At 38.0% G+C, this 23,299-nt stretch overlaps 2 protein-coding genes across 2 annotated transcripts in view; one reads left to right on the top strand and one right to left on the bottom strand.

The window, feature by feature from the left end:
* PDE6H (phosphodiesterase 6H) overlaps positions 1-2,409 on the bottom strand; it is a 161,859-nt gene extending 159,450 nt beyond the window's left edge. The window contains exons 1-2 of the mRNA XM_059082242.2: positions 2,122-2,409; positions 994-1,141 (exon numbers count right to left, since the gene is read on the bottom strand). The gene's annotated coding sequence lies outside the window, so the exon portion shown is untranslated. The remainder of the gene's footprint in view (positions 1-993; positions 1,142-2,121) is intronic.
* Positions 2,410-2,600: 191 nt separating this feature from the next.
* Positions 2,601-18,031, top strand: WBP11 (WW domain binding protein 11). The gene is made up of 12 exons (XM_059082225.2): positions 2,601-2,861; positions 4,470-4,591; positions 5,112-5,143; positions 6,241-6,334; positions 9,161-9,357; positions 10,269-10,402; positions 10,611-10,810; positions 11,403-11,594; positions 13,708-13,812; positions 14,212-14,502; positions 15,654-15,836; positions 17,009-18,031. The coding sequence occupies exons 2-12, from the start codon at positions 4,528-4,530 to the stop codon at positions 17,440-17,442; spliced, it is 1,926 nt and encodes a 641-aa protein (XP_058938208.1). The 5' UTR covers positions 2,601-2,861; positions 4,470-4,527; the 3' UTR covers positions 17,443-18,031.
* The last annotated feature ends 5,268 nt before the right edge of the window (positions 18,032-23,299 follow it).

Here is a 23,299-nt window from a genome sequence, read left to right as displayed (position 1 = left end):
AGTGTTTTGCTTCTTTGATTAGGCTCATTTTCCATAAGCTTCCAAATAGACGTAAATACCATAAACAACTCAGAAAGAGGACTCAAAGATGCTAAAACTAGATGACTCTAGAGAGTCTTCTATCAACGATGAATGCCTGGATCAGTTGGTGCTAGACCCAGTGAGTAAAAGATTACATCCTGGTATGTCTTCTCACTGTGCTCTACAGAGCAACATTAGTGTGAATGCTATTGTAGAGCAGCAGATGTAGGGGTTACCTTTTCCTTTTCTAATTCCCAGTCAAAATCCTTCAAATTTGCATTGAATGCACAGACTTTCACTTCTACCACCAGTTCAGACATCATTTAGATCTAAGGGACATACTTCGTAACTTCTGCCCACATGCAAACACTGAGCCTTCCAATGGAATAGAAATACTACCGTAATTTTGACCATCAGGGATTTTTTTGTTTTTTTGTGGGTTTTTTTTGTGTGTGTGGTACGCGGGCCTCTCATTGTTGTGGCCTCTCCCGTTGTGGAGCACAGGCTCCGGACACGCAGGCTCAGTGGCCATGGCTCACGGGCCCAGCCGCTCCGCGACACGTGGGATCTTCCCGGACCGGGGCACGAACCAGCATCCCCTGCATTGGCAGGCGGACTTGCAACCACTGTGCCACCAGGGAAGCCCGACCATCAGTTTAAATTCAATTTTCTGTAAGTTGGAAGAGACTGAAATATGGTTTGTAACAATTTACATCAACGATGAAAGGAGGCAATCGTTCTGTAAACTTCTACTAATTACACACTGTAATCTGGATGGACCTCTAAGAGGGAAAAGTTAAAACTATAAAAGTTGCTTCTATAGTTGCAATCAACCCTGACCAACTGTGGTGTGATGATTAAATATCCCTCAAGTGAATGTCTGAACACTTGGTACATTTTAAAAACAAGCAAACAAGCAAATCCCAGGTATATAAATGAATTTAGTATGCAGGAGAAGAAACTGCTACTTACTCTTTTAAGAATTGTCATTTAGGGCCTCCCTGGTGGCGCAGTGGTTGGGAGTCCGCCTGCCGATGCAGGGGACACGTGTTCGTGCCCCGGTCCGGGAGGATCCCGCATGCCACGGAGTGGCTGGGCCCGTGAGCCATGGCCGCTGAGCCTAAAAAAAGAATTGTCATTTAAAGGAAAGTTGTAATTTATCAGTTTAAAAAAAAGCGTAATCTTATCTTCAATACTTGCAGAAAGGAGGAAGCTTCCCTTGCTATATAAAACTTTAGGTGATCCATTTCATTAATTATCTAATTTCAGGAAAATCCCAAGGCTACAGAGGCCTAACGGTTCAGTTGACTTTCTGAAGATGCCAAGTGTTTGTTTTCTAAATCCTTCACCAACCAATGACTCCCCATTGAAACTCCTAGGTTCTACTTACAAAATTACTTTAAAAGTCATTCATGCAAGAATATTTGTTACAGTTGATTCTTGCATCCAAGTACAAGAAATGTCTTTAAATTTTAAAAGCTCAACATACCTTAAAAATTAAAAAGCTACATGAAATACTATAGTTTTTCAAATATAATCTTTTCTTTACCTTCTGTCATTGCTTTTATAAATTAGTAGCAAAACGTCACAATTTAGTTCATCTTCAAAATTAAATTTTACTTTGTATTTATTACCTGATTCATAAACTTATATCTTGTTACTGCTCTTGTGGACTCAGAATTCAGTCTAAAACCAAATCAAGAATTTTCTCAAAGGTTAGTTTAGGTAAGGGATCAATCTTATAGGTTAAGCCCACATTTAAATATTTTCTAAAAATGAATACGTATCTCCGTCAAGATTTTGGAATATTTATAACTGATAGTAAGAATTGGCCTATATCTAACATTTTCCTATAAGTGATAGTACTGATATTTTTTTAATGTTTAAATTCACCTTTAGGGGGAAAAGATATGGGAGGAATCTTAAAGAGCAGATAAAAAATTAAAAATAAGGAAAGGACGAAGATTAGAGCTAAGGGAATAATGCCCTTTGTATGGTGACATAATAAAGGATTTTTGGTGGGTGAAAAGACCAGAAAGTAAAAGAGCCAATATAAACCAAACTCCACACTCGTAAATTTAAAACTGATTGTACAAATACCTCATATTTCCTCTTCAAAAACACTAATCCTGTAGATTAGCACTCTGGGACTCTAACACAGGCACTGAGTTGCTTAGGTCTACAAATATTCTTTGTGTAAAAACTACTGAACTTCCAGGTGCAAGGCACGCTAGCGAAGTGCATCATTCGGGGATTCGTTTTCAAACGGAAACTCCCGAAAGACCGCACGCGCTTACGTCATGAAGGAACAAAAAAAACCCTACAAAACACAATTCAAGATGACAGACACAGCGCTAAACATTTCGCTATCAGATATCCGCAGGCCTCGGGCGTCTCAATAAACAGAGCTCCCGGAAATTAGGTCAGAATGCCTGCGGCGAGGTAGGACAGTGGTTCCATCAGCCAATCATATATCCCACCCGCTTCATTTTCATATTCTTATTGGGCTAGGTAAGTGTCAATCAACAAGAAGCTCTTGTACTGCGTAGTGAAGGCGGGCTTTTAGCCTATAACCAACCAATTCAGTACTGTATTGTAGCGGAAGAGACTCTGGTCCTGGAGTTCTTGGTTACTCTCTATGGTTCCAGGGCGAAGAAACGCTGAGATCTTCGGCCCGTAGGGACAGGAAGTGACGTAAGGATGGCGGAGGGGCGCGAGGTTTCAAGATGGCGGTGGCTGGGGGGCTGACTGAGAGGCAGAGGTGAAGGCCCCTACGAAGTCAAAGAGGCCGAGAATCGTCCCCTCCCCGCTTCTCACAGCCCCAGGAGCCCAGCAGAAGTGTGAGTGTGCGGAGTCGAACCACTCCGTTTTTTCATCTTTCCCGTCTCTTCCCGGGGCCCGCGCGGTTGCCTCGGGGACACCAGGCCCTTCCGCCCTGCTCTTCCTCTTAGCAGTTGGGGTCTCCGCGATCGCGGACTAGGGGATCCCCTGGGGCGGCGCGGCGTCCAGCGGTCAAGCGGCTGACTTCGCCTGGGTCGGTCAGCGCCGCCTCCTGACGTTGCCCGGTTGGTTGCCTTAGGCTTGATGTCCTGTACCTCGAGTCAGGGTCAACCGTCGCTGTGGTTTTGGCAGTTGCTAATGCTGTTGGCTCCTATGGCGGACCTGGGCTCCGTACCTTTGTAAGCCTCTTTGACTGTTGAGAGTTCTCCTAAACAGCCCCTTGACCCGATTTCCCTATCGCCTCTGCTTTGAGACAGAAAAATAGTCTGTGCATGTAGACTAAGACTCCAGTGTCTTCTGTAAAATTTTTCTGTACTTCGTATCCATTCTAGGTTTCAGGTGTGGGAGAGGAGGGTTAAAAACACGGGCCTGAGGGTCAGTTGCCACTGGAACAGCTTTGAAGCTTTTAACAGAAAGCAAGGCAGTTGAACAGTTGCTGAAAGACGCATTAACCAATAAACTTGCCTGACAAAATCTTCATGAAGAGAAAGAAGGTGTAATTCTGTGGTCTGCTAAAAAATCTACCTCATGATCTTACCTTTCCCACCCTTGAAAAGTGTCTGCTTTCAAAAGGAAGGAAATTTATCACCCTTTATTATTGGAAAGAGCAAGTATCAAAAAGCTAAAACTCATTCATTTGGAATAACAGGAAGAAGGGATGTAATAGTGTTTCGGTTAATTAAAATGTTGATTTATAAAGTAGGTTCCCTCAAACACAGTTATCCCTTTCAGTTACCTTAAAAAATACAAATCAGGAGTCAAGTAGACATTATTAATAAAATATCTTAATGTTGATGTTTTTAGAAAATCTCTCATATAATATCAATACTTTATTTTGAATATTTGTGGGTTTAGTTATGGTTTAAGCTTCTGCTTGAGAGTCAGGAATTACATCTGAATTAGAACTAAAGCTCACTTAAAAAGGCTTAAATTAATGAGTTTTTATTGTCTTAGAGATGATAGGAATACATGCCAAGAAACCATGGAGAAAGGCAGGGGTGAGCTATTTGTTGTTGATCCCAGATCATTACCCTGTTCCCTTTTTATTCCTTTTTCACCCTACATGTAAATAAAGGGAAGATATAGGAAAAGAACTAATGGCTTCTCATCTACATGGTTTATGTCATATTGTTGAAGCATTTTTTGATTGATTTTTTTTTTTTCAGTTGACGAGTCAGTGCTGTGATCCATAGAAGAAAGTTAACTTAATGATATTCATAGTGGTCTTCAGACCCACTACCGTTTTAAATAATAATAGGAATCTAATTTTTTGTGGTTAGAGAAGTTGAGGCTGTCTTTCCTGCACACTAAAGTCAAAACTAGGAAAAGAACAAGGTCTTAATAATCAAAGTTTCTTTTCAGAGATTGGTAGGAAGAAAATTTTTAAATATAAAAAGGAAGAAATTTTGTAAATCTAGGAAAAATAAGCTATTTTTTTGTCTTTGCAGGTTTTTAGGTTTTTGTTTTGTTTTTTAAACAAGCAAGTAAACAACACAAATTGTCAACATGGGACGGAGATCTACATCATCCACCAAGAGTGGAAAATTTATGAACCCCACAGACCAAGCCAGTAAGTGTCCATTAATGTGGAATGATGAAGAAGAGGGGTGGTAAAAATTGTAAACTTTAGGGAGTGTACTTTATTATTTCTTAATTATACGATCAGCAGTGTTAGGAGGTGTCAGTTGTATAAAGTTATCTAGTGTTCTAGTGGGCACACGATTAAAACTTCTAAGCATGAAAAAAAATTAGTACCCGTGTTTCTAATTTGATTGACTTGCAAAGTAGAATTGTCAGTTCTCTTTGTATTTGGAATTTTGAACAAATTGTTTTGCAAGTTCTTATTTAGTATTTTATGGCATCTTTTCAGATTCATAGTTATTTTTTAAGGAACTTAAAAATGTCTTGAGACAGTTTTGGTTGACATAATTGGAAGGGTGCTATTGGCATCTAGTGGGTAGAGGCAAGAATGCTGCTAAATATCCTGCAGTGCATGGGGCAACCTCCGACAGTAATCTGTATTAAATTGGAGAAAATGCTAATGTTCAGGATTTTAAAGTTTTATATTCTTTCTCTCTCCCTCTCTTAAGGAAAAGAAGCTCGGAAGAGAGAATTAAAGAAGGTACGATTTCAGAACCATCCTATTAGATATAAATGTAGTTTGGCACATCTTGTTATTTGAGATGAGTGGCTTTAGAAAACATTTCCAATTATTTGCCAGAAAAGATATTTTATGCTTCTCATAACAAACCGTAAGATTTACTAAGCCAAAATACTATACTTAGAAACTGAACTGAAATAATTTTGTAGATGAGCTCATGGTGGGTTACTGTAACAAGATTTATTTGATTACCCTTCCCAGTGACTTAAATAAATACTTTAAAAGATAATTCTCTTTTGCTATTTATTATAACATACTGCTTTGTTAGAAGCCACTGAGTTAGTGAATGGAAGTAAATGTGATGATAAATAGCTTTGTACATCCATTTTCTTTTTTTTTTTTTTTTTTTTTTTTTTTGCGGTATGCGGGCCTCTCACTGTTGTGGCCTCTCCCGCCGCGGAGCACAGGCTCCGGACGCGCAGGCCCAGCGGCCATGGCTCACGGGGCCAGCCACTCCGCGGCATGTGGGATCCTCCCGGACCAGGGCACGAACCCGTGTCTCCTGCATCGGCAGGCGGACTCTCAACCACTGCGCCACCAGGGAAGCCCCATCCATTTTCTTGATTGTGTAGTTCTTGAGTTTATGGCAAAAAGCTTCCCCAGAATAAGAAAGGGTTTACTTTTTAGTATCATACCTTAATACATTGAGAGAACCTAGTTTTTTAATAGTTTTTAACTGTTTATTCTTGTTTCATTGCTGACATTAAATTTCTGTGAAATTTTTCTCTAATGTATAATTTTAGAATTTAGCTGCAAACTTTAAGAAAAAAAAACCCTTAAAATACTTAAGTAACTGCTAAAAGTCTCACAAGGTTAAAAAGAAATACTTGCCTAACAAAACACTTCTAATAAATAACATTTATCTTTTTGTCTGAAGTTTAAACATTTTGGGGAGTAAAGAAATTGATTACATAACTCTGTTTCTGGTGGTTGAAACAAGTGATGAGAATCCAAGGAGAAGTTCACCTTCAGTTTACATGGATTGTTGAAACAAATTGAAACGAAAACTCAGGAGTGTTCAGCTGCTTTAAATTCTGCTCTTTTTTCATTTTTCTAAGAACAAAAAACAACGTATGATGGTACGAGCTGCAGTTTTAAAGATGAAGGATCCCAAACAAATTATCCGGGACATGGAAAAATTGGATGAAATGGGTAAGAATTTATAAAAGGCTGGATTTTACAACAGGGATAATAGTCTGATACATAGAGGCAGGCAGGTAATGAGTGAAACAGCACAGACACAAGAAATATAGAAAAGCTTATAGCATGTGATGCTTAGATTTAGTTTTAGTGTTAGAAGAACAGTGGGGTGAGGAGCTATTACAAACTGGAAAGCTCATCTAGAATAAGAGGGAAGCCATTATTTAGCTTTAGCTAATTGTTTTTTATAAGTTAACAAAAGCCCAGTTTGGCTCGCTCATTTTTTTAAGAGAATACTAAGTCTGGATTTTGAAATCACCTTGGGGTTTTTTTGTTTTGTATTTTAATATTGGTAACTACCATGTAAATCTAAATATTGGGCCACCGTGAATATAAGTCTATTTCCCATCTTTTCCAATGAGAAGATGCAAAGATAATTGACCACTTAGTAAGGATATAGAAGAAATCAAATACTTAAAATCAAATTTTAAAAACTATCATATTAGGATTTCTTCCTTTTTCACACTTTACAGAATAATTGTATCCAGTGTCATCATGTGCATCTTCAATATTACTGCTTTTTCATAACTGGAATCGCATGAAGTAATTGCATGTTGCCTTTTCTTGTATCTGAGTTGCTTGAGAATCATCTTTGATGCTGCCATTGGAAGTTTTATCCTAACTCACAAAAAAGTTTCTTTAGTTTAACCAAAACCTCTTCAAAATAGCAGTTTTACCAAGTTCCAAAGATCCTGTAACATATTAATTAACCTTTACTTCCTTATTTATATACTTTATACTTGCAGGTATGTGAGGAAAAAAATCCTAGAAAGTATTTTTAACGGAACATTATACAGTTAAGTAAAAGTAGGAGTCAGAATGGTGCAAAGTGGCTTCAGGTAGTTATAATTAATACAGAGGACGAGTCACAAAATGGATTCCGTATTCAGCCCATTCTCTTAACTTTAGAACATGGAGTTTTTCATTTTCCTTTTTTTTTAGTAGCTTTCAAACATTCAAAAACAAAATAGTCTAGCTAACTCCATGCTTTTCAGCTGTCAAATTTTTGCCAATTCTGTCTTCTGCCCCTGCCGTTTGTTTTTTAATTGCATGTTAAAGTGATCTTTACAAGTTTTGTTTACAAAGGTTTCCAAACAAGTTTGGTGGTTTGCCTAAAAAACAGAGATCGTGAGTAAAAGAGATACAGTGGAACTTCTCAATGATACATTAAATGGGGTTCAAAAAAATCCAGATATGTGGGGTTATGGTATTATTACAAGCTTTCTGAAATAATGTGGCAGAGCCTCTGCAGCCAGCCTGGGCAAGAGTTCTGGGTCAGGCTGTATCATCTTGCATCTTTCCCAGTTCAGCTATAACTGATTACACTTGTTGCCTGTTCTAAGTATTGGTAGGTACAATTCCTAGCCGTAGGATGTCAGAATATTACCTATTGAATGACCTCAAATTGTATAATAATAACTGAGGTTTATTGAGCTCATACCTTGCTACGTACCAGGTTTTTTTTCTCCACGTTTTCATTTAATCTTCATGACAACTGTTTTGGGTAGGTGTATTGTCCCTATTTTACAGATGAGGAAACTCAGGCACAGAGACGTTATGTACCTTTCTCAAGGTTACACTGTTAGGAAGTGGCAGAGCTGGGATTTAAAGTCAAGCATTTGGCACTTTCATTAATCACGCTAGGAATAGTGTGGTTGAGGCCATACTTCTGGTTTTGAGTAAGTCATCAAGGTTAATAGTTAATAGGATTTAAGAAAGATGATAATTAAGCTTGTGATTCTTTTAAGAAAAAGGAGGAAGGAACACTATTCATCAGAGCTCTAATTACAATTTATAAAACTCAATACAAACTAAGCAGAAAAAAGTGTACCTTGACTCCCGTAATTGGGAAATCCTGGAGGGAAGCTTGTCTCAAAAACCCAGGTATCATTAGCAAGACTGTCCATCTGTCTGACCATTCTGTCAGCATACTGCTAGGGAATTTCTTGGTATAGAAGGTGGAATATGCGTGTGGAATTAGTGGTGGTTGAGTGGATGAGGCCATAGACTGCTCTAGTTTTATTTCATTCCTGCTTGTGAGAGCTTCTCTCCCATATTTAAAATCTCAGAGGAGGATCTGGTCCCAATTTGGATCATATGCCGATTAATCTCTGAGTCAGTTACTGGCAAGGGGGATGGAGGGAGGCAGGTGTGGTTGACTAGGCAGGCCTGGGAGTCCTGTGCTAATCTCTCTTGGTCCCTTTTGGGGACCTGAAATTAAGCCCCATGTTGAACACATGGGAGAGAAGGGCTTATATGGTAGCTAGACAAGGAACACTAACCCATATAAAAGTAATAGTTGAGTGGTAAGCCAGACACCACTGGATATTTTATTTGTGGTCTCATTTGATCATCAGAGCTTGATTGTGAAGTAGTTGATGTCTCCATTTTCCAGATGAAGAAGCTGAAGATCAGAGAATTCAAGTAAAATGCCAGAGATCTCAGAATTAAATGGCAGAGCCAGTGTAGTATGTAAACCCAGGTTTGTCTGACCTAAGCTTCACTATATCAGGTTGTTAGCATAGAGGAGTGAAAACTGATTTTTATTACAATGATGATAAAGTCAATTAGGTGACATTTCTTAGAAAGTAAAATTAATGGCCTTAAAGGGGTGGAATTTTAATAGTGCATTTCTTTTGACAAGAATATATCTGATGTCTAGATACTTTTGGAAAGTTTTAACATATAAGGAGATTTTTATTAAATGATAGAGCCTATTGATACTTAGACAAAGTGACTTTTTTGTATTTAATTTCATAATCTGCTCTTTTCTCTCAGAGTTTAACCCAGTGCAACAGCCACAGTTAAATGAGAAAGTGCTGAAAGACAAGCGTAAAAAGCTACGTGAAACCTTTGAACGTATTTTACGACTCTATGAGAAAGAGAATCCAGATATTTACAAAGAACTGAGAAAGCTAGAAGTAGAATATGAACAGAAGAGGGCTCAACTTAGCCAATATTTTGATGCTGTCAAGGTAATCAAGTTTCTTTTCATAGCTAAAACTAAAATTTTATGTTTAGATCTGCTCTTAAAGTTGTTCATGGGAGACCTGATCATGTTGAACCTCCTCCTCTTGGCAGTTTCTTGTCAACTAAACATACACCTACCCCATTAGCCAGCAAATATAAATCTGTGTATTTATACAAGAGAAATTGATCTAACTGCCAATACAGTAATAGCTGAAGAGTGGAAACAGCCCAGCTGTCCATTAAGAAGATAATGGATAAGTTGTTATATATTCATAAAATTGAATACTACTCAATGATAAAAAGGAATGATCAACTGATACTCAAAACAACATGAGATTTAAACAGATTTTTTTAATGGGTAAATCTCAAAAACGCGCGATCCTTTCTTCATGGTTATGATTCCATTTGTATGAACACCAGGCAAAACTAATATATGGAGGAAAGATTTTGTATCAGTGGTTGCCTTGAGACAGTGTTAGGGATTGATTAGGAGGGAGTGTGAGGTATATGCATTTGTCAAAACTCATTGGATTTGTACATTTCATTGTAAATTTTGCCTCAAGATAAAAATGTTAAAAAAAATGGTATAATTTTGGTAAAGTAGGTAGTATGGGTCCCATTTTACAGATAAGGAAGCTAAGGTAGCTTGCTTAAGTCATACAGCTCATATGTGACAGAAATTCAGCAAAGGCAGACTAATTTTAGAGCCCACGCTCTACCACTGAATATAGATTATTCCCAAGTTTCAGTTGATTGGCAGTCTTTAGAAATGTTGACTTGCAGCTTTGTATTCTTGTTTTTCATGATATTTATGTTAGGTGGAAAGCAAATCCAGGTTATGAAACAGCTGCTGTTGAATTTTTAGTGTTGAGTTTGGGGATTACTCTTATCTATTGAAAGATTCTCTCTGTTTCAGAATGCTCAGCACGTGGAAGTGGAGAGTATTCCTTTGCCAGATATGCCACACGCTCCTTCCAACATCTTGATCCAGGACATTCCACTTCCTGGCGCCCAGCCACCCTCCATCCTTAAGAAGACTTCAGCCTATGGGTAAGGAGGTGGTAACAGAGTCAAATAGCATATAGTAAAAGCGTCTCTTGACTGTCCTGTGCCAAAATTAATGCAGTGGGAAATAAAGGACAGTGGGGGTGTAAGTAGTCCTCATTTGATTAGATATGAAATGAGAAATCCTTTGAAGATTGTTTAGAAGAGGAAATAGCTACCTCATTTATGTGATTACTGTAAATTTTCTTTACAGACCTCCAACTCGGGCAGTTTCTGTACTTCCTCTTCTTGGACATGGTGTTCCACGTTTGCCCCCTGGCAGGAAACCTCCTGGCCCTCCCCCTGGTCCACCTCCTCCTCAGGTCTTGCAAATGTATGGCCGCAAAGTGGGCTTTGCCCTAGATCTTCCCCCTCGTAGGCGAGATGAAGACATGTTATATAGTCCCGAACTTGGTAAGGAGTTCCTTTTGCTCTTAGAACCTTTCCACTATCATTTTTTGTGTTGGCTGTTTAACCATCTTGTTCACCACCCTCAGAGCTTGGGAAATAAATGAAAGTAGCATGTACATACCAACAGATGGATAAATCATAGAATCTACCCAAGTAAAAGCAGCATGCATAAGGAAGTATGGAAATGTTTGTTGTGTTTTAAATTAGACTTCTTGAAGATGTCACTCTTACCATCAATTCCTTAAGACTTGGATAACTTGGATACCCGTTTCCCTTTTAGCTTTATCATTATCAGACTAGAGCATCATTGTATACAGTCACAATGATTGTGTATGTGCATGTCTGTATATAACCTTCTAAGTAGAATTTGTTTTCAAATTTGAACCTTTAAAAAAAAATCTTACATTATCAAAAAGAATTTTAAATGATTGTCAAGTGAAAATATTGTCAGACTATAGGAATAGCTGAGATCATACATAGAAATTTTTAAAACAAATTATTTTGAGTTAAAGAGCCTGATTTTCTGTATTTGGGGACACCATGTAGTGGAGGATCCACATATATAACTTGTTCCCGCTTCCTCCTCCCTTTTCAGCTCAGCGGGGTCATGATGATGATGTTTCCAGCACCAGTGAAGATGACGGCTACCCTGAAGACATGGATCAGGATAAGCATGACGACAGTACTGATGACAGCGACACTGACAGATCAGATGGGGAAAGTGAAGGGGATGAATTTGTGCACCGTGATGATAATGAGCGAGAAAACAATGAAGAAAAGAAGTCAGGTATGTGCAGATGAAAATTCCATGCCATTGATCAATAAGAAGCACACAAGCTGAAGGTCCTGGTTTATTAATGGATCTGTGAAGGTAACTGTGAGGTCCTTGAAAGGAGCGATCAGTGCTTAATTCACCTTTACATTTCTAAAATCTCAAAGTTGTTGACACATAGTAAGTACTAGATGGATAATTATGAGGGGGAAAATAGATCTAAGCAGTATATGTAATAAAAAAAAAAAGCCTATGTGGTAAAGTCCACTTTTGGGGAAACAGATAGCTATTCTTAGCTATTCAACAGCATAAAGATGTCCTGTCATGGATATGTATAGGAAAGAGAGGAGTATAACCACATAATTGTATCAAGAAAACCACGTGATTGTTTTTAATGAGTCTGTTTAAATATCTACATTCAAAGCCCTTTAAATTTTCTGTGCTTGTGGTATCTTACATGAACGAGAACCATAGTTAACATAAAGGTACACCTGTGAGTGGAGTCATGATTTAGTGGAAACATGTCATACTTACAATGTGTGTTATATGTTTGTTTGATTATGATAAATTCATACTGAGTTAAATATACTTCTAGGAAGAAGCTGTGGTGCTCATCAAGAAAATTTACAAAATGTTTAGTTTGTCACATTTCAGTAGTCCTGGAGCTTCTTTGGTGATTGTTTTTGCAAGCTGCAACACAGTATATACTAGTAATACCACTGATAGTAGTATTAATAATGATAAATTTTTCTCCTGATATTTCTTAAGTCATGATTGCAAACCAGAAAGCTAGTTTAAAGGGGTGGATAGAGAGAGCTGGTAATGAAAAATGATAGAAGACACTTTAGGTACGACCTAGTACTTTAAAATATCAATAGAAAGTTGCTAGAGCCACAGCAGTTCATTTTTTTCTCTAGACTGCAGTTATTTGCCTCATTTTCCTTTTTTTCAGCCAACTAGTTAGTTTTTTTTGTTTTACTCGTTAGTTTTTCTTATATATATTCATCAGTGTGCACATGTGCTGGAAGTGGTTATCCTAACTATAATTTGACATTCAGCTAATAATTGAGTTTCTACTATATGCAAGACATTTTTCTAGACACTAAGGATGCAGAGTAAATAATACTGAAGCCCTGCCCACGTGGAACTGCTATCCTCCTGTAAATGTTTACCATCTAAGAATAAGAATGCCCCTAATACTACACCATTTAGCATGTTTAGGTGTCTAGTGGAGAGCCCTTGTCAGGTTAAGAAATTTCCTTCTAGTCTAAGTTTGCTAAGAGTTTTTATTATAAATACTTCGTAAGTATCTGTTGGGATGTTATTATTTTTCTTTCAGTTGTTTATTGTAATGAATTACATTCATGGCTTTTCTAATGTTAAACCATTTTGCATTTCTGGGACCAATGCTGCATGTTAATGATGTATTTTTCTTTTAAAACACTATTGAATTCAATTTGCTTGTATTTTATGTTGGCCAGCAGGTTAGCTTTGGTATTAGCGTTATGCTAGCTTCAAGTTGTGGGTAGCATTCCATCTTTTCCTGTGCCCTTTTACAGTAAATTTCTGTAACAACGTTTGGCTGAATTTTCTCGTAAAATTATTTGGGCCAGGTGCCTTTGAGGGGCTTGATCTTTGGCTACCATTTTAATTTTTTATGTTCTGGTCTTATCACGTCTTTGACCAATTATAAGTAATTTATATTTTTCTAGAAAATCATCTATTATTTTAATCTGGGTGTTTGATTTTATTGGCATAAAGATGTTAATAGTATTCTTTATTTTTTTTTAACATCTTTATTGGAGTATAATTGCTTTACAATGGTGTGTTAGTTTCTGCTTTATAACAAAGTAAATCATTTATACATATACACATGTTCCCATATCTCTTCCCTCTTGCGTCTCCCTCAGTATTCTTTAAATTTTTTAAATTTGTAATTTTGAAATCACTGTAGCATATATTTACCATCAGTTGGCATTTGATTTACTGTCTTTAATATGGCTATGTCTCTCTGCCAAGTAGTGGGAATCAATTATATGTAGTACTTTATAACGTTTGTCTTATAGTAAGCGTATACTGAATTTTGTTGATCCCAATCCACTCCACTCTCCCTTCTTTGACCCTTTAGGTCTGAGTGTACGATTTGCAGATATGCCTGGGAAATCAAGGAAGAAGAAGAAGAAGAACATGAAGGAGCTGACTCCTCTTCAAGCCATGATGCTTCGAATGGCAGGTAAGGCAGGGAAAGACCAGTGAATCACCTTTTGGTATTTCCTCCTGCCAGTTGCTTTACATATATTTTCCTATTTCATATGTCAGCAATCAAGTAATAAATCCTTGTTTTTCAAAAGTCAAGGTTCAGCTGCCCAAAGTTACATGACTAGGAAGTAGTTAGACTGGCATTTAAGTCCAGGTCTGTCTTATTCTAAAACTTGGGCTCATTCCACTCTGCTACACTAGCATGGATAAGTAGAATACTGTTTTATTCCTGCGTTATCTAAGTATTTTATTGAAGAAGACTTGATTGTTAATTTTAAGAAAGCGTTTATTGAGCATGTGTTTCAGGCATCGCTGTTTTACAGTCTGTAAGAAATGAATCAACTCCATGTGCCTGGTTTAAAATTTCTTTCAGGTCAGGAAATCCCTGAGGAGGGACGAGAAGTAGAGGAATTTTCAGAAGACGATGATGAAGATTCTGATGATTCTGAAGCAGAAAAGCAGTCACAAAAACAGCATAAGGAGGAATCTCTTTCTGATGGCACATCTTCTGCTTCTTCACAGCAGCAGGCTCCTCCACAGTCTGTTCCTCCTTCTCAGATGCAAGCACCTCCCATGCCAGGACCACCTCCTCTTGGACCACCACCTGCTCCACCTTTACGGCCACCTGGACCACCCACAGGCCTTCCTCCTGGACCACCTCCAGGTAAGCACTTACACGTTGTGAATAAATAAGTCTAAATGTGGTTAAAATGAAGTTATTTCAAAAAATATACATCATGGGCTTCCCTGGTGGCGCAGTGGTTGAGAATCCGCCTGCCGATGCAGGGGACACGGGTTCGTGCCCCGGTCCGGGAAGATCCCACATGCCGCGGAGCGGCTGGGCCCGTGAGCCATGGCCGCGGAGCCTGTGCGTCCGGAGCCTGTGCTCCGCAACGGGAGAGGCCACAACAGTGAGGCCCGCATACCACAAAAAAAAAATATATATATATATATACATCATTAGTGTTGATGATTTCTTGTTTACTCCTAGTGTAATTCCCTAAGAAATCAAGATTCTCAAAGGATAAGCACAACTTGCTCGTTTCCTGCAACATTGTTTGCAAGTCATAGTACTTCTGACAGCCATCTTTTTCTCCAAAGCTCTTCCTTTTTCAGGGTTAGTTCTGATTTTAGTCGGCAGAAACCTGGAGTGTGTAACTGGGGGTTTCTTTAGTATTACTTTTTAATATGACAAGTTGACCCAGTTCTGAGTTGGTAGCAAGCAGGACTAGAGCACAGTAAATACTGTTGCGTATCGTTCTTTGGTTGGGAGGTTTTGGATGTCAGTGTAATCATTATACTTAGAGACAGAGTCATCAGTGTTAATCAAGTCTTTGGCTTAAAAGTATAAAAAAGTTTATTTACAATTTGAAACAACATGTAAAACTTGTTGGATAATTATGATTTTAGTCCTTCATCCTGTAGTCAGCCAATTAAATCTTCAGTTGAGTTCATCCTCTTCTGATTGGTGCAAAGCAAAATTACCTTTCTTATGGCATTCTCAGTGGTCTTTGTCTGTCTATCTTAATGAGTTTCAGGGGATCCTTAAGGCACCCTGCTCTATATTCCATTTTCAGCTTATATTGGAACCATTTAAGAAGTCTCATCCTCATATATTTCCAGCCCAGCAGAGCTGTGATTGAGAATGCATTTTGTCGGTGCTGGGAAATAAAGAGAAATGGTCCATAATAAATGTTGAAGTTACCTGATTTCAGGTTAAAGTGATAAGTTAAACTAAATCTCAGTCACCTTATACCACAGTTACTATTTCGAATATATTTGTTTGACATTAACTAATCACTTTTCTCTTTTTAGGAGCTCCTCCATTCCTGAGACCACCCGGAATGCCAGGGCTCCGAGGGCCTTTACCCCGACTTTTACCTCCAGGACCACCACCAGGTCGACCCCCTGGCCCTCCCCCAGGTCCACCTCCAGGTCTGCCTCCTGGCCCCCCTCCTCGGGGACCCCCACCCAGGCTACCTCCCCCTGCACCTCCAGGTGAGGCAGTGATTTCTATAACAAAAACTTGTCTACTATATATCTCATTTGCTCTAGGACATTTTCACATTTCAATATCCTGAAATCAAGGGGTATCTTAAAATGGTATTTTTTATTTGTTTTTGGCGTAGATTGAAGCTGAGTTCTTCCAGATGGTATTTGCCTTTGATTCTACCTATCACATGAGAGACTTTTTCCAGCCAAAGAACACTTTGGATTAAATTCTTCATTTAAGACTTTTTTTTTTTAGGACTACACTTAGAATTGTGAAGTCGTGCCATACATCTGCACGAGTATCATCTTAGTTTACAATCACAAGGGACATCTTTTTTTCCATTCTCTTTACCCAGTATCAAGGTTAGATATGCAAATTTCCTTGTGATCTTCTTAGATGTGACAGGTATGTATGGTTTACTACACTGACTGTCTCAGTTTAATGTGAAGGTCTCCTTTTAAGCTCCTCAGCTTGGACTTGGACTTTTTTTTTCTCTCTCAGTGGTATCTGGAATAATTATGAGTCTGTATAAGCAGTAGCATCTTAGGTTTGATGAAATTTGGTATTTTATACTCACAATCTTAAAAGAAGCATTTGGAGAAATTAAATCTGCACTGCCTGGTAAATGATGATGGTATGTCTGAGCCAACAACAAGACGTGAATTCTTTTCCAGTAATGGTGACATTTTGTGATTAGATTTTCTCATCCAAGGGTTAAAATGATATTTCCTATCCACTGAATTACCTTTTGAGGGGGAGGAGTGTTGTGCAAATCAGTAAATAACGGATGGGAATCAAATCCCCAACCTTCGTTCTGCTAGCATCTGCGGTCTACAGGTAGAGTAGAATCTTGGGCTCTCAAATTTCAGATTTGACAATTTGAGATCATATTTGAAACCAGTTGATATTGTTAATTTTACTTTATAGTTTAAAGGAGTACATTTTTGAGAGAGGAAAAAACATAAGTACAGGGATACAAACAGAAGGTGAATACTGTTTTATAAAAGATATTCTTTACTATCAGAATATATTCCTGAGTTTCACATAGCAAACAACATGATTTATTTTCTATAAATTGTCCATTAAAAAAATTTGCCAACCTATGTTTTTAACATCCCGAATAGTAGTTAAATTTTATTCTTGCGGTATTCATCTGCCCGTTTTCTCCTTCATTTAGGTATCCCTCCACCTCGTCCTGGCATGATGCGCCCACCTTTGGTGCCTCCACTTGGACCTGCCCCACCTGGGCTTTTCCCACCAGCTCCTTTGCCGAACCCGGGAGTTTTAAGTGCTCCACCCAACTTGATTCAGCGACCCAAGGCGGATGATACAAGCGCAGCCACCATTGAGAAGAAAGCCACAGCAACCATCAGTGCCAAGCCACAGATCACTAATCCCAAGGCAGAGATTACTCGATTTGTGCCCACCGCACTGAGGGTACGTCGGGAGAATAAAGGGGCTACTGCTACTCCCCAGAGAAAGTCAGAGGATGATTCTGCAGTGCCTCTTGCCAAAGCAGCCCCCAAATCCGGTCCATCTGCTCCCGTCTCAGTACAAACTAAGGATGATGTTTATGAAGCGTTCATGAAAGAGATGGAAGGGCTGCTGTGACAGCTTTGGATGCTAGAACAGGCTTCTGTTCACATCAGTGGTTCCTGGAGAGAGAGGCTCTTATTCAACTTAGGTGAAAGAGCCACTTTCACTGTCAGGGTATTTTTAATTTCAGTTCAAGGAATATCCTAAAGTTTAGCCTTGTTCAGAATTTACTGCATATAAAAGAGGGTATTTCATTCAAAATAGATTGGTTATTGAAGCAGTGCTGCTAACATCCATCCCCTTTCATACCACCATTTTCATCCCACCTCTTCCCCTACTCCAGTTTCTTGGAAACTTGTCATCAAGGGGATCTTTGTTACTTATTTGTTTTGATTCTCTTCTTGTGTGCTGTGGGCACTGGAGTAGAGATTTCTAAAAAACCAGTTTATTTCACCCCATCTGGCCTTTCATGTTTGAGTTATTTTTAATATTTTCTTGTAAATATTTTGTAATATTGTAGTGAAATGGATCACAATGTCATTTCCTAATACAAAGCAAGATATGTGGGAAGAAAATGTACAATTCTTTGATTAAAATTATTTCCCACTGACCTAAACTTTAAGTGTTTGATGGAATAAATAAATAAATGTTCTACACCAAGATATCCTCTGTGTTACTGATAACGTATAAACATAATATCTGTTTTATGGGCAGAAAAGAAGCAAGTATTTAAAACTTGGGTTTAAGGAACTCCCATTTCTGGTATGGAATGAGAATTTTATTGAAAATGTGGTTAACACATTAAGTTTTAAATGTTAAGGGATGAAGAAGAGATAATTATTTTCCTTTAGGTTTATTATATGTTGGCTTTGGAGAAATTGAGAGGGTTTTTTTTTGTTCTTGTTTTTGTTTTGCGGTACGTGGGCCTCTCACTGTTGTGGCCTCTCCCATTGTGCAGCACAGGCTCTGGACGCGCAGGCTCAGCGGCCATGGCTCACGGGCCTAGCCACTCCACGGCATGTGGGATCTTCCCAAACCGGGCCACAAACCCGCATCCCATGCATCGGCAGGCGGACTCTCAACCACTGCGCCACCAGGGAAGCCCAAGAGGGTTTATATATTGCTAAAAAGATGAATCTTCTTCTCAAAGATTACTTTCTTCTCCAGAGCTCTGTGAACTGATACTAGTGAATGGCAAAAGGTTCTTTTAAATCACTTCTAAACTATCAGATAGCCAGAAAAGGCTGCTACTTTTTCTTTTTTGAATTTGTCATTTATATGAGCCTTTATTATTAGAAGCACAGAAAATGAATAAGAATGCTTAACACTTTTAATTTGCGTTGATACTTTCTTTACAAAGTGTTTTAATAGCTAATACCTATCCAGTAATCCTGGGGAGGTATTTTCCCCATTTTACAGAGGAAGGTATTGAACTAAAGGGCTCGTGTGATTTATCTAGGCACCCATAGTGTGTATTTCATACACAAAGACACACACCATGTGTATACACAGTGAGACAATCTATGCATTGCGTTTAGGTTAGACATACCTGGTCTTACTTTCCCATTGTATCTTTTATTCTTTTTCTTTTTTTGTCCAGTTAGTAGTCATCCCAGTTTTTTGCTTTTATTTATTTTAGCTTCTAATATATAGTGTTCTTTTTTTTAACATCATTATTGGAGTATAATTGCTTCACAATGTTGTGCTAGTTTCCACTGTGTAACAAAGTGAATCAGCCATATGCATACATATATCCCCATATCCCCTCCCCCTTGCGTTTCCTTCCCACCCTCCCTATCCCACCCCTCTAGGTGGTCACAAAGCACTGAGCTGATCTCCCTGTGTTATGCGGCTGCTTCCCACTAGGTGTTTTACATTTGGTAGTGTGTATATGTCAATGCTACTCTCACTTCGTCCCAGCTTACCCTTCCCACTCCCCGTGTCCTCAACTCCATTCTCTACGTCTGCATCTTTTTTCCCGTTCTGCCCTTAGGTTCATGAGAACCTTTTTTTCTTTTTTTAGATTCCATATATATGTGGTAGCATATGGTATTTGTTTTTTTCTTTCTGACTTACTTCACTCTGTATGACAGACTCTAGGTCCATCCACCTCCCTACAAGTGACTCAATTTTGTTTCTTTTTATGGCTGAATAATATTCCACTGTATATATGTGCCACATCTTTACATGACTCTGAATTATGGTTTTCTCACGGAACAGACTCAGTAGTGGGATTGCTGGGTCATATGGTAGTTCTATTTTTAGTTTTTTAAGGACTCTCCATATATTCTCCATAGTGGCTGTATCAGTTTACATTCCCACCAACAGTGCAAGAGGTTTCCTTTTTCTCCACACCCTCTCCAGCATTAATTGTAGATTTTTTGGTGATGGCCATTCTGACCAGTGTGAGGTGGTACCTCATTGTGGTTTTGATTTGCATTTCTCTAATGATAAATGATGTTGAGCATCCTTTCATGTGTTTGTTGGCAATCTGTATATCTTCTTTTGAGAAATGTCTATTTAGGTCTTCTGCCCATTTTTGGATTGGGTTGTTTGTTTTTTTGATATTGAGCTGCATGAGCTGCTTGTATATTTGGGAGGTTAATCCTTTGTCAGTTGCTTCGTCTGCAAATATTTGCTCCCATTCTGAGGGGTTGTCTTTTTGTCGTGTTTATGGTTTCCTTTCTTGTGTAAAAGCTTTTAAGTTTCTTTAGGTCCCATTTGCTTATTTTTGTTTTTATTTCCATTTCTCTAGGAGGTGGGGGTCAAAAAAGATCTTCCTGTGATTTATGTCAAAGATTGTTCTGCCTATGTTTTCCACTAAGAGTTTTATAGTGTCTGGCCTTACATTTAGGTCTTTAATCCACTTTGATTTTATTTTGTTGTTGTTGTTGTTTGTTTTTTTTTTTATTTTATTTTTGTGTGTGGTGTTAGGAAGTGTTCTAATTTCATTCTTTTACATGTAGCTGTCCAGTTTTCCCAGCATGACTTATTGAAGAGGCTGTCTTTTCTCCATTGTATACTTTTGCCTCTGATCAAAGATAAGGTGACCTATGTGCATGGGTTTATCTCTGGGCTTTCTATCCTGTTCCATTGATCTATATGTCTGTTTTTGTGCCAGTACCATAATGTTTTGATTACGGTAGCTTTGTAGTATAGTCTGAACTGAGGGAGCCTGATTCCTCCAGCTCCATTTTTCTTTCTCAAGATTGCTTTGGCTCTTCAGGGTCCTTTGTGTTTCCATACAAATGGTGAAATTTTTTGTCCTAGTTCTGTGAAAAATGCCATTGGTAGTTTAATAGGGATTGCACTGAATCTGTAGATTGCTTGGGTAGTATAGTCATTTTCACAATGTTGATTCTTCCAATCCAAGAACATAGTATATCTCTGCATCTGTTTGTATCATCTTTAATTTCTTTCATCGGTGTCTTATAGTTTTCTGCATACAGGTTTTTTGTCTCCGTAGGTTTATTCCTAGGTATTTTATTCTTTTTGTTGCAATGGTAAATGGGAGTGTTTGCTTAATTTCTCTTTCAGATTTTTCATCATTAGTGTATAGGAATGCAAGAGATTTCTCTACATTAATTTTGTATCCTGCTACTCTACCAAATTCATTGATTAGCTCCAATAGTTTTCTGGTAGCGTCTTTAGGATTCTCTATGTATCATGTCATGTCACCTGCAAACAGTGACAGTTTTACTTCTTTTCCGATTTGGATTCCTTTTATTTCTTTTTCTTCTCTGATTGCTGTGGCTAAAACTTCCAAAACTATGTTGAATAACAGTGGTGAGAGTGGGCAACCTTGTCTTGTTCCTGATCTTAGAGGAAATGGTTTCAGTTTATCACCATTGAGAACAATGTTGGCTGTGGGTTTGTCATATATGGCCTTTATTATGTTGAGGTAGGTTCCTCTATGCCTACTTTCTGGAGAGTTTTCATCATAAATGGGTGTTGAATTTTGTCAAAAGCTTTTTCTGCATCTATTGAGATGATCATATGGTTTTTACCTTTCAATTTGTTAATATGGTGTATCACATTGATTTGCATATACTGAAGAATCATTGCATTCCTGGGATAAACCCCACTTGATCTTGGTATGTGATCCGTTTAATGTGCTACTGGATTCTGTTTGCTAGTATTTTGTTGAGGATTTTTGCATCTATGTTCACCAGTGATATCGGCCTGTAGTTTTCTTTTTTTGCGACATCTTTGTCTGGTTTTGGTATCAGGGTGATGGTGGCTTCGTAGAATGAGTTGGGAGTGTTCTTCCCTCTACTATATTTTGGAAGAGTTTGAGAAGGATAGGTGTTAGCTCTTCTCTAAATGTTTAATAGAATTTGCATGTGAAGCTATTGGGTCCTGGGCTTTTGTTTGTTGGAAGATTTGTAATCACAGTTTCAATTTCAGTGCTTGTGACTGGCCTGTTTATTATTTTCTGTTTCTTACTGGTTTGGTCTCGGAAGGTTGTACTTTTCTAAGGATTTTTCCATTTCTTCCAGGTTGTCTATTTTATTGGCATACAGTTGCTTGTAGTAATCTCTCATGATCCTTTGTATTTCTGCAGTAGTTGTTACTTCTCCTTTTTCATTTCCAATTCTATTGATTTGAGTCTTCTCCCTTTTTTTCTTGATGAGTCTAGCTAATGGTTTATCAATTTTGTTTACTTCTCAAAGAACAGACTTTTAGTTTTATAGATCTTTGCTGTTGTTTCCTTCATTTCTTTTTCATTTATTTCTGATCTGATCTTTATGATTTTTTTCCTTCTGCTAATTTTGGGGGGCTTTTGTTCTTCTTTCTCTAATTGCTTTAGGTATAAGTTTAGGTTGTTTATTTGAAATTTTTCTTGGTTCTTGAGATAGGATTGTATTGCTATAAAGTTCCCTCTTAGAACCACTTTTGCTTCACCCCATAGGTTTTGCATCGTCGTGTTTTCATTGTCATTTGTTTCTAGGTATTTTTTGATTGCCTCTTTGATTTCTTCAATGATCTCTTGGTTATTTAGTAGCGTATTGTTTAGCCTCTGTGTGTTTGTATTTTTTACAGTTTTTTTCCTGTAATTGATATCTAGTCTCATAGCGTTGTGGTCAGAAAAGATACTTGATACAATTTCAATTTTCTTAAATTTACCAGGGCTTGATTTGTGACCCAAGATACGGTCTATCCTGGAGAATGTTCCATTAGCACTTGAGAAGAAAGTGTATTCTGTTGTTTTTGGATGGAATGTCCTATAAATATCAATTAAGTCCATCTTGTTTAATGTGTCATTTAAAGCTTTTGTTTCCTTATTTATTTTCATTTTGGTTGATCTGTCCATTGGTGAAAGTGGGGTGTTAAAGTCACCTACCATTATTGTGTCACTGTCGATTTCCCCTTTTATGGCTGTTAGCATTTGCCTTATGTATTGAGGTGCTGCTATGTTGGGTGCTTAAATATTAACAATTGTTATATCTTGGATTGATCCCTTGATCATTATGTAGTGTCCTTCTTTGTCTCTCGTAATAGTCTTTAATAACTGATATGTAGGAAAATTAACACTTTAAAAATGCTATGAAATGCAAAAAATGTTTTCAGGACTTTTTGTAACAATATTTTGTGAGGAAAATTAGAACGCAGTAGTGTTTATATCCATTGAATCTCAAAGATTAGAGTCCGAAGAAGAACACAATTAACTACATTATTCATTATCATTGCACCCAGCAACCTTGACCCCAATAAACTGGGGAGTGAGGTAAAGAAAGAAGGAAGGTGACAGCCAAAGTTCAGGCAGGGAGAGGGGAAAATAGAACATTAGTATAGCTCTGAAATCTTGCCTGGTTTCATGAAATGTACCACCCACAAATGAAAAGGCCATATTATTTTCATGAAGGCCTGGCTTTCTTCAATGAGTTGATAAAGGTTGCCATATTTAGGGACTTATTGTAAAACAAACCCA

The sequence above is a fragment of the Kogia breviceps genome, chromosome 12 (genome assembly GCF_026419965.1).
Source record: "Kogia breviceps isolate mKogBre1 chromosome 12, mKogBre1 haplotype 1, whole genome shotgun sequence".
Lineage (NCBI taxonomy): Eukaryota > Metazoa > Chordata > Mammalia > Artiodactyla > Physeteridae > Kogia > Kogia breviceps.
The sequence above is the reverse complement of the archived record's forward strand: the minus strand, read 5'-3'. Positions and strand labels throughout refer to the sequence as shown.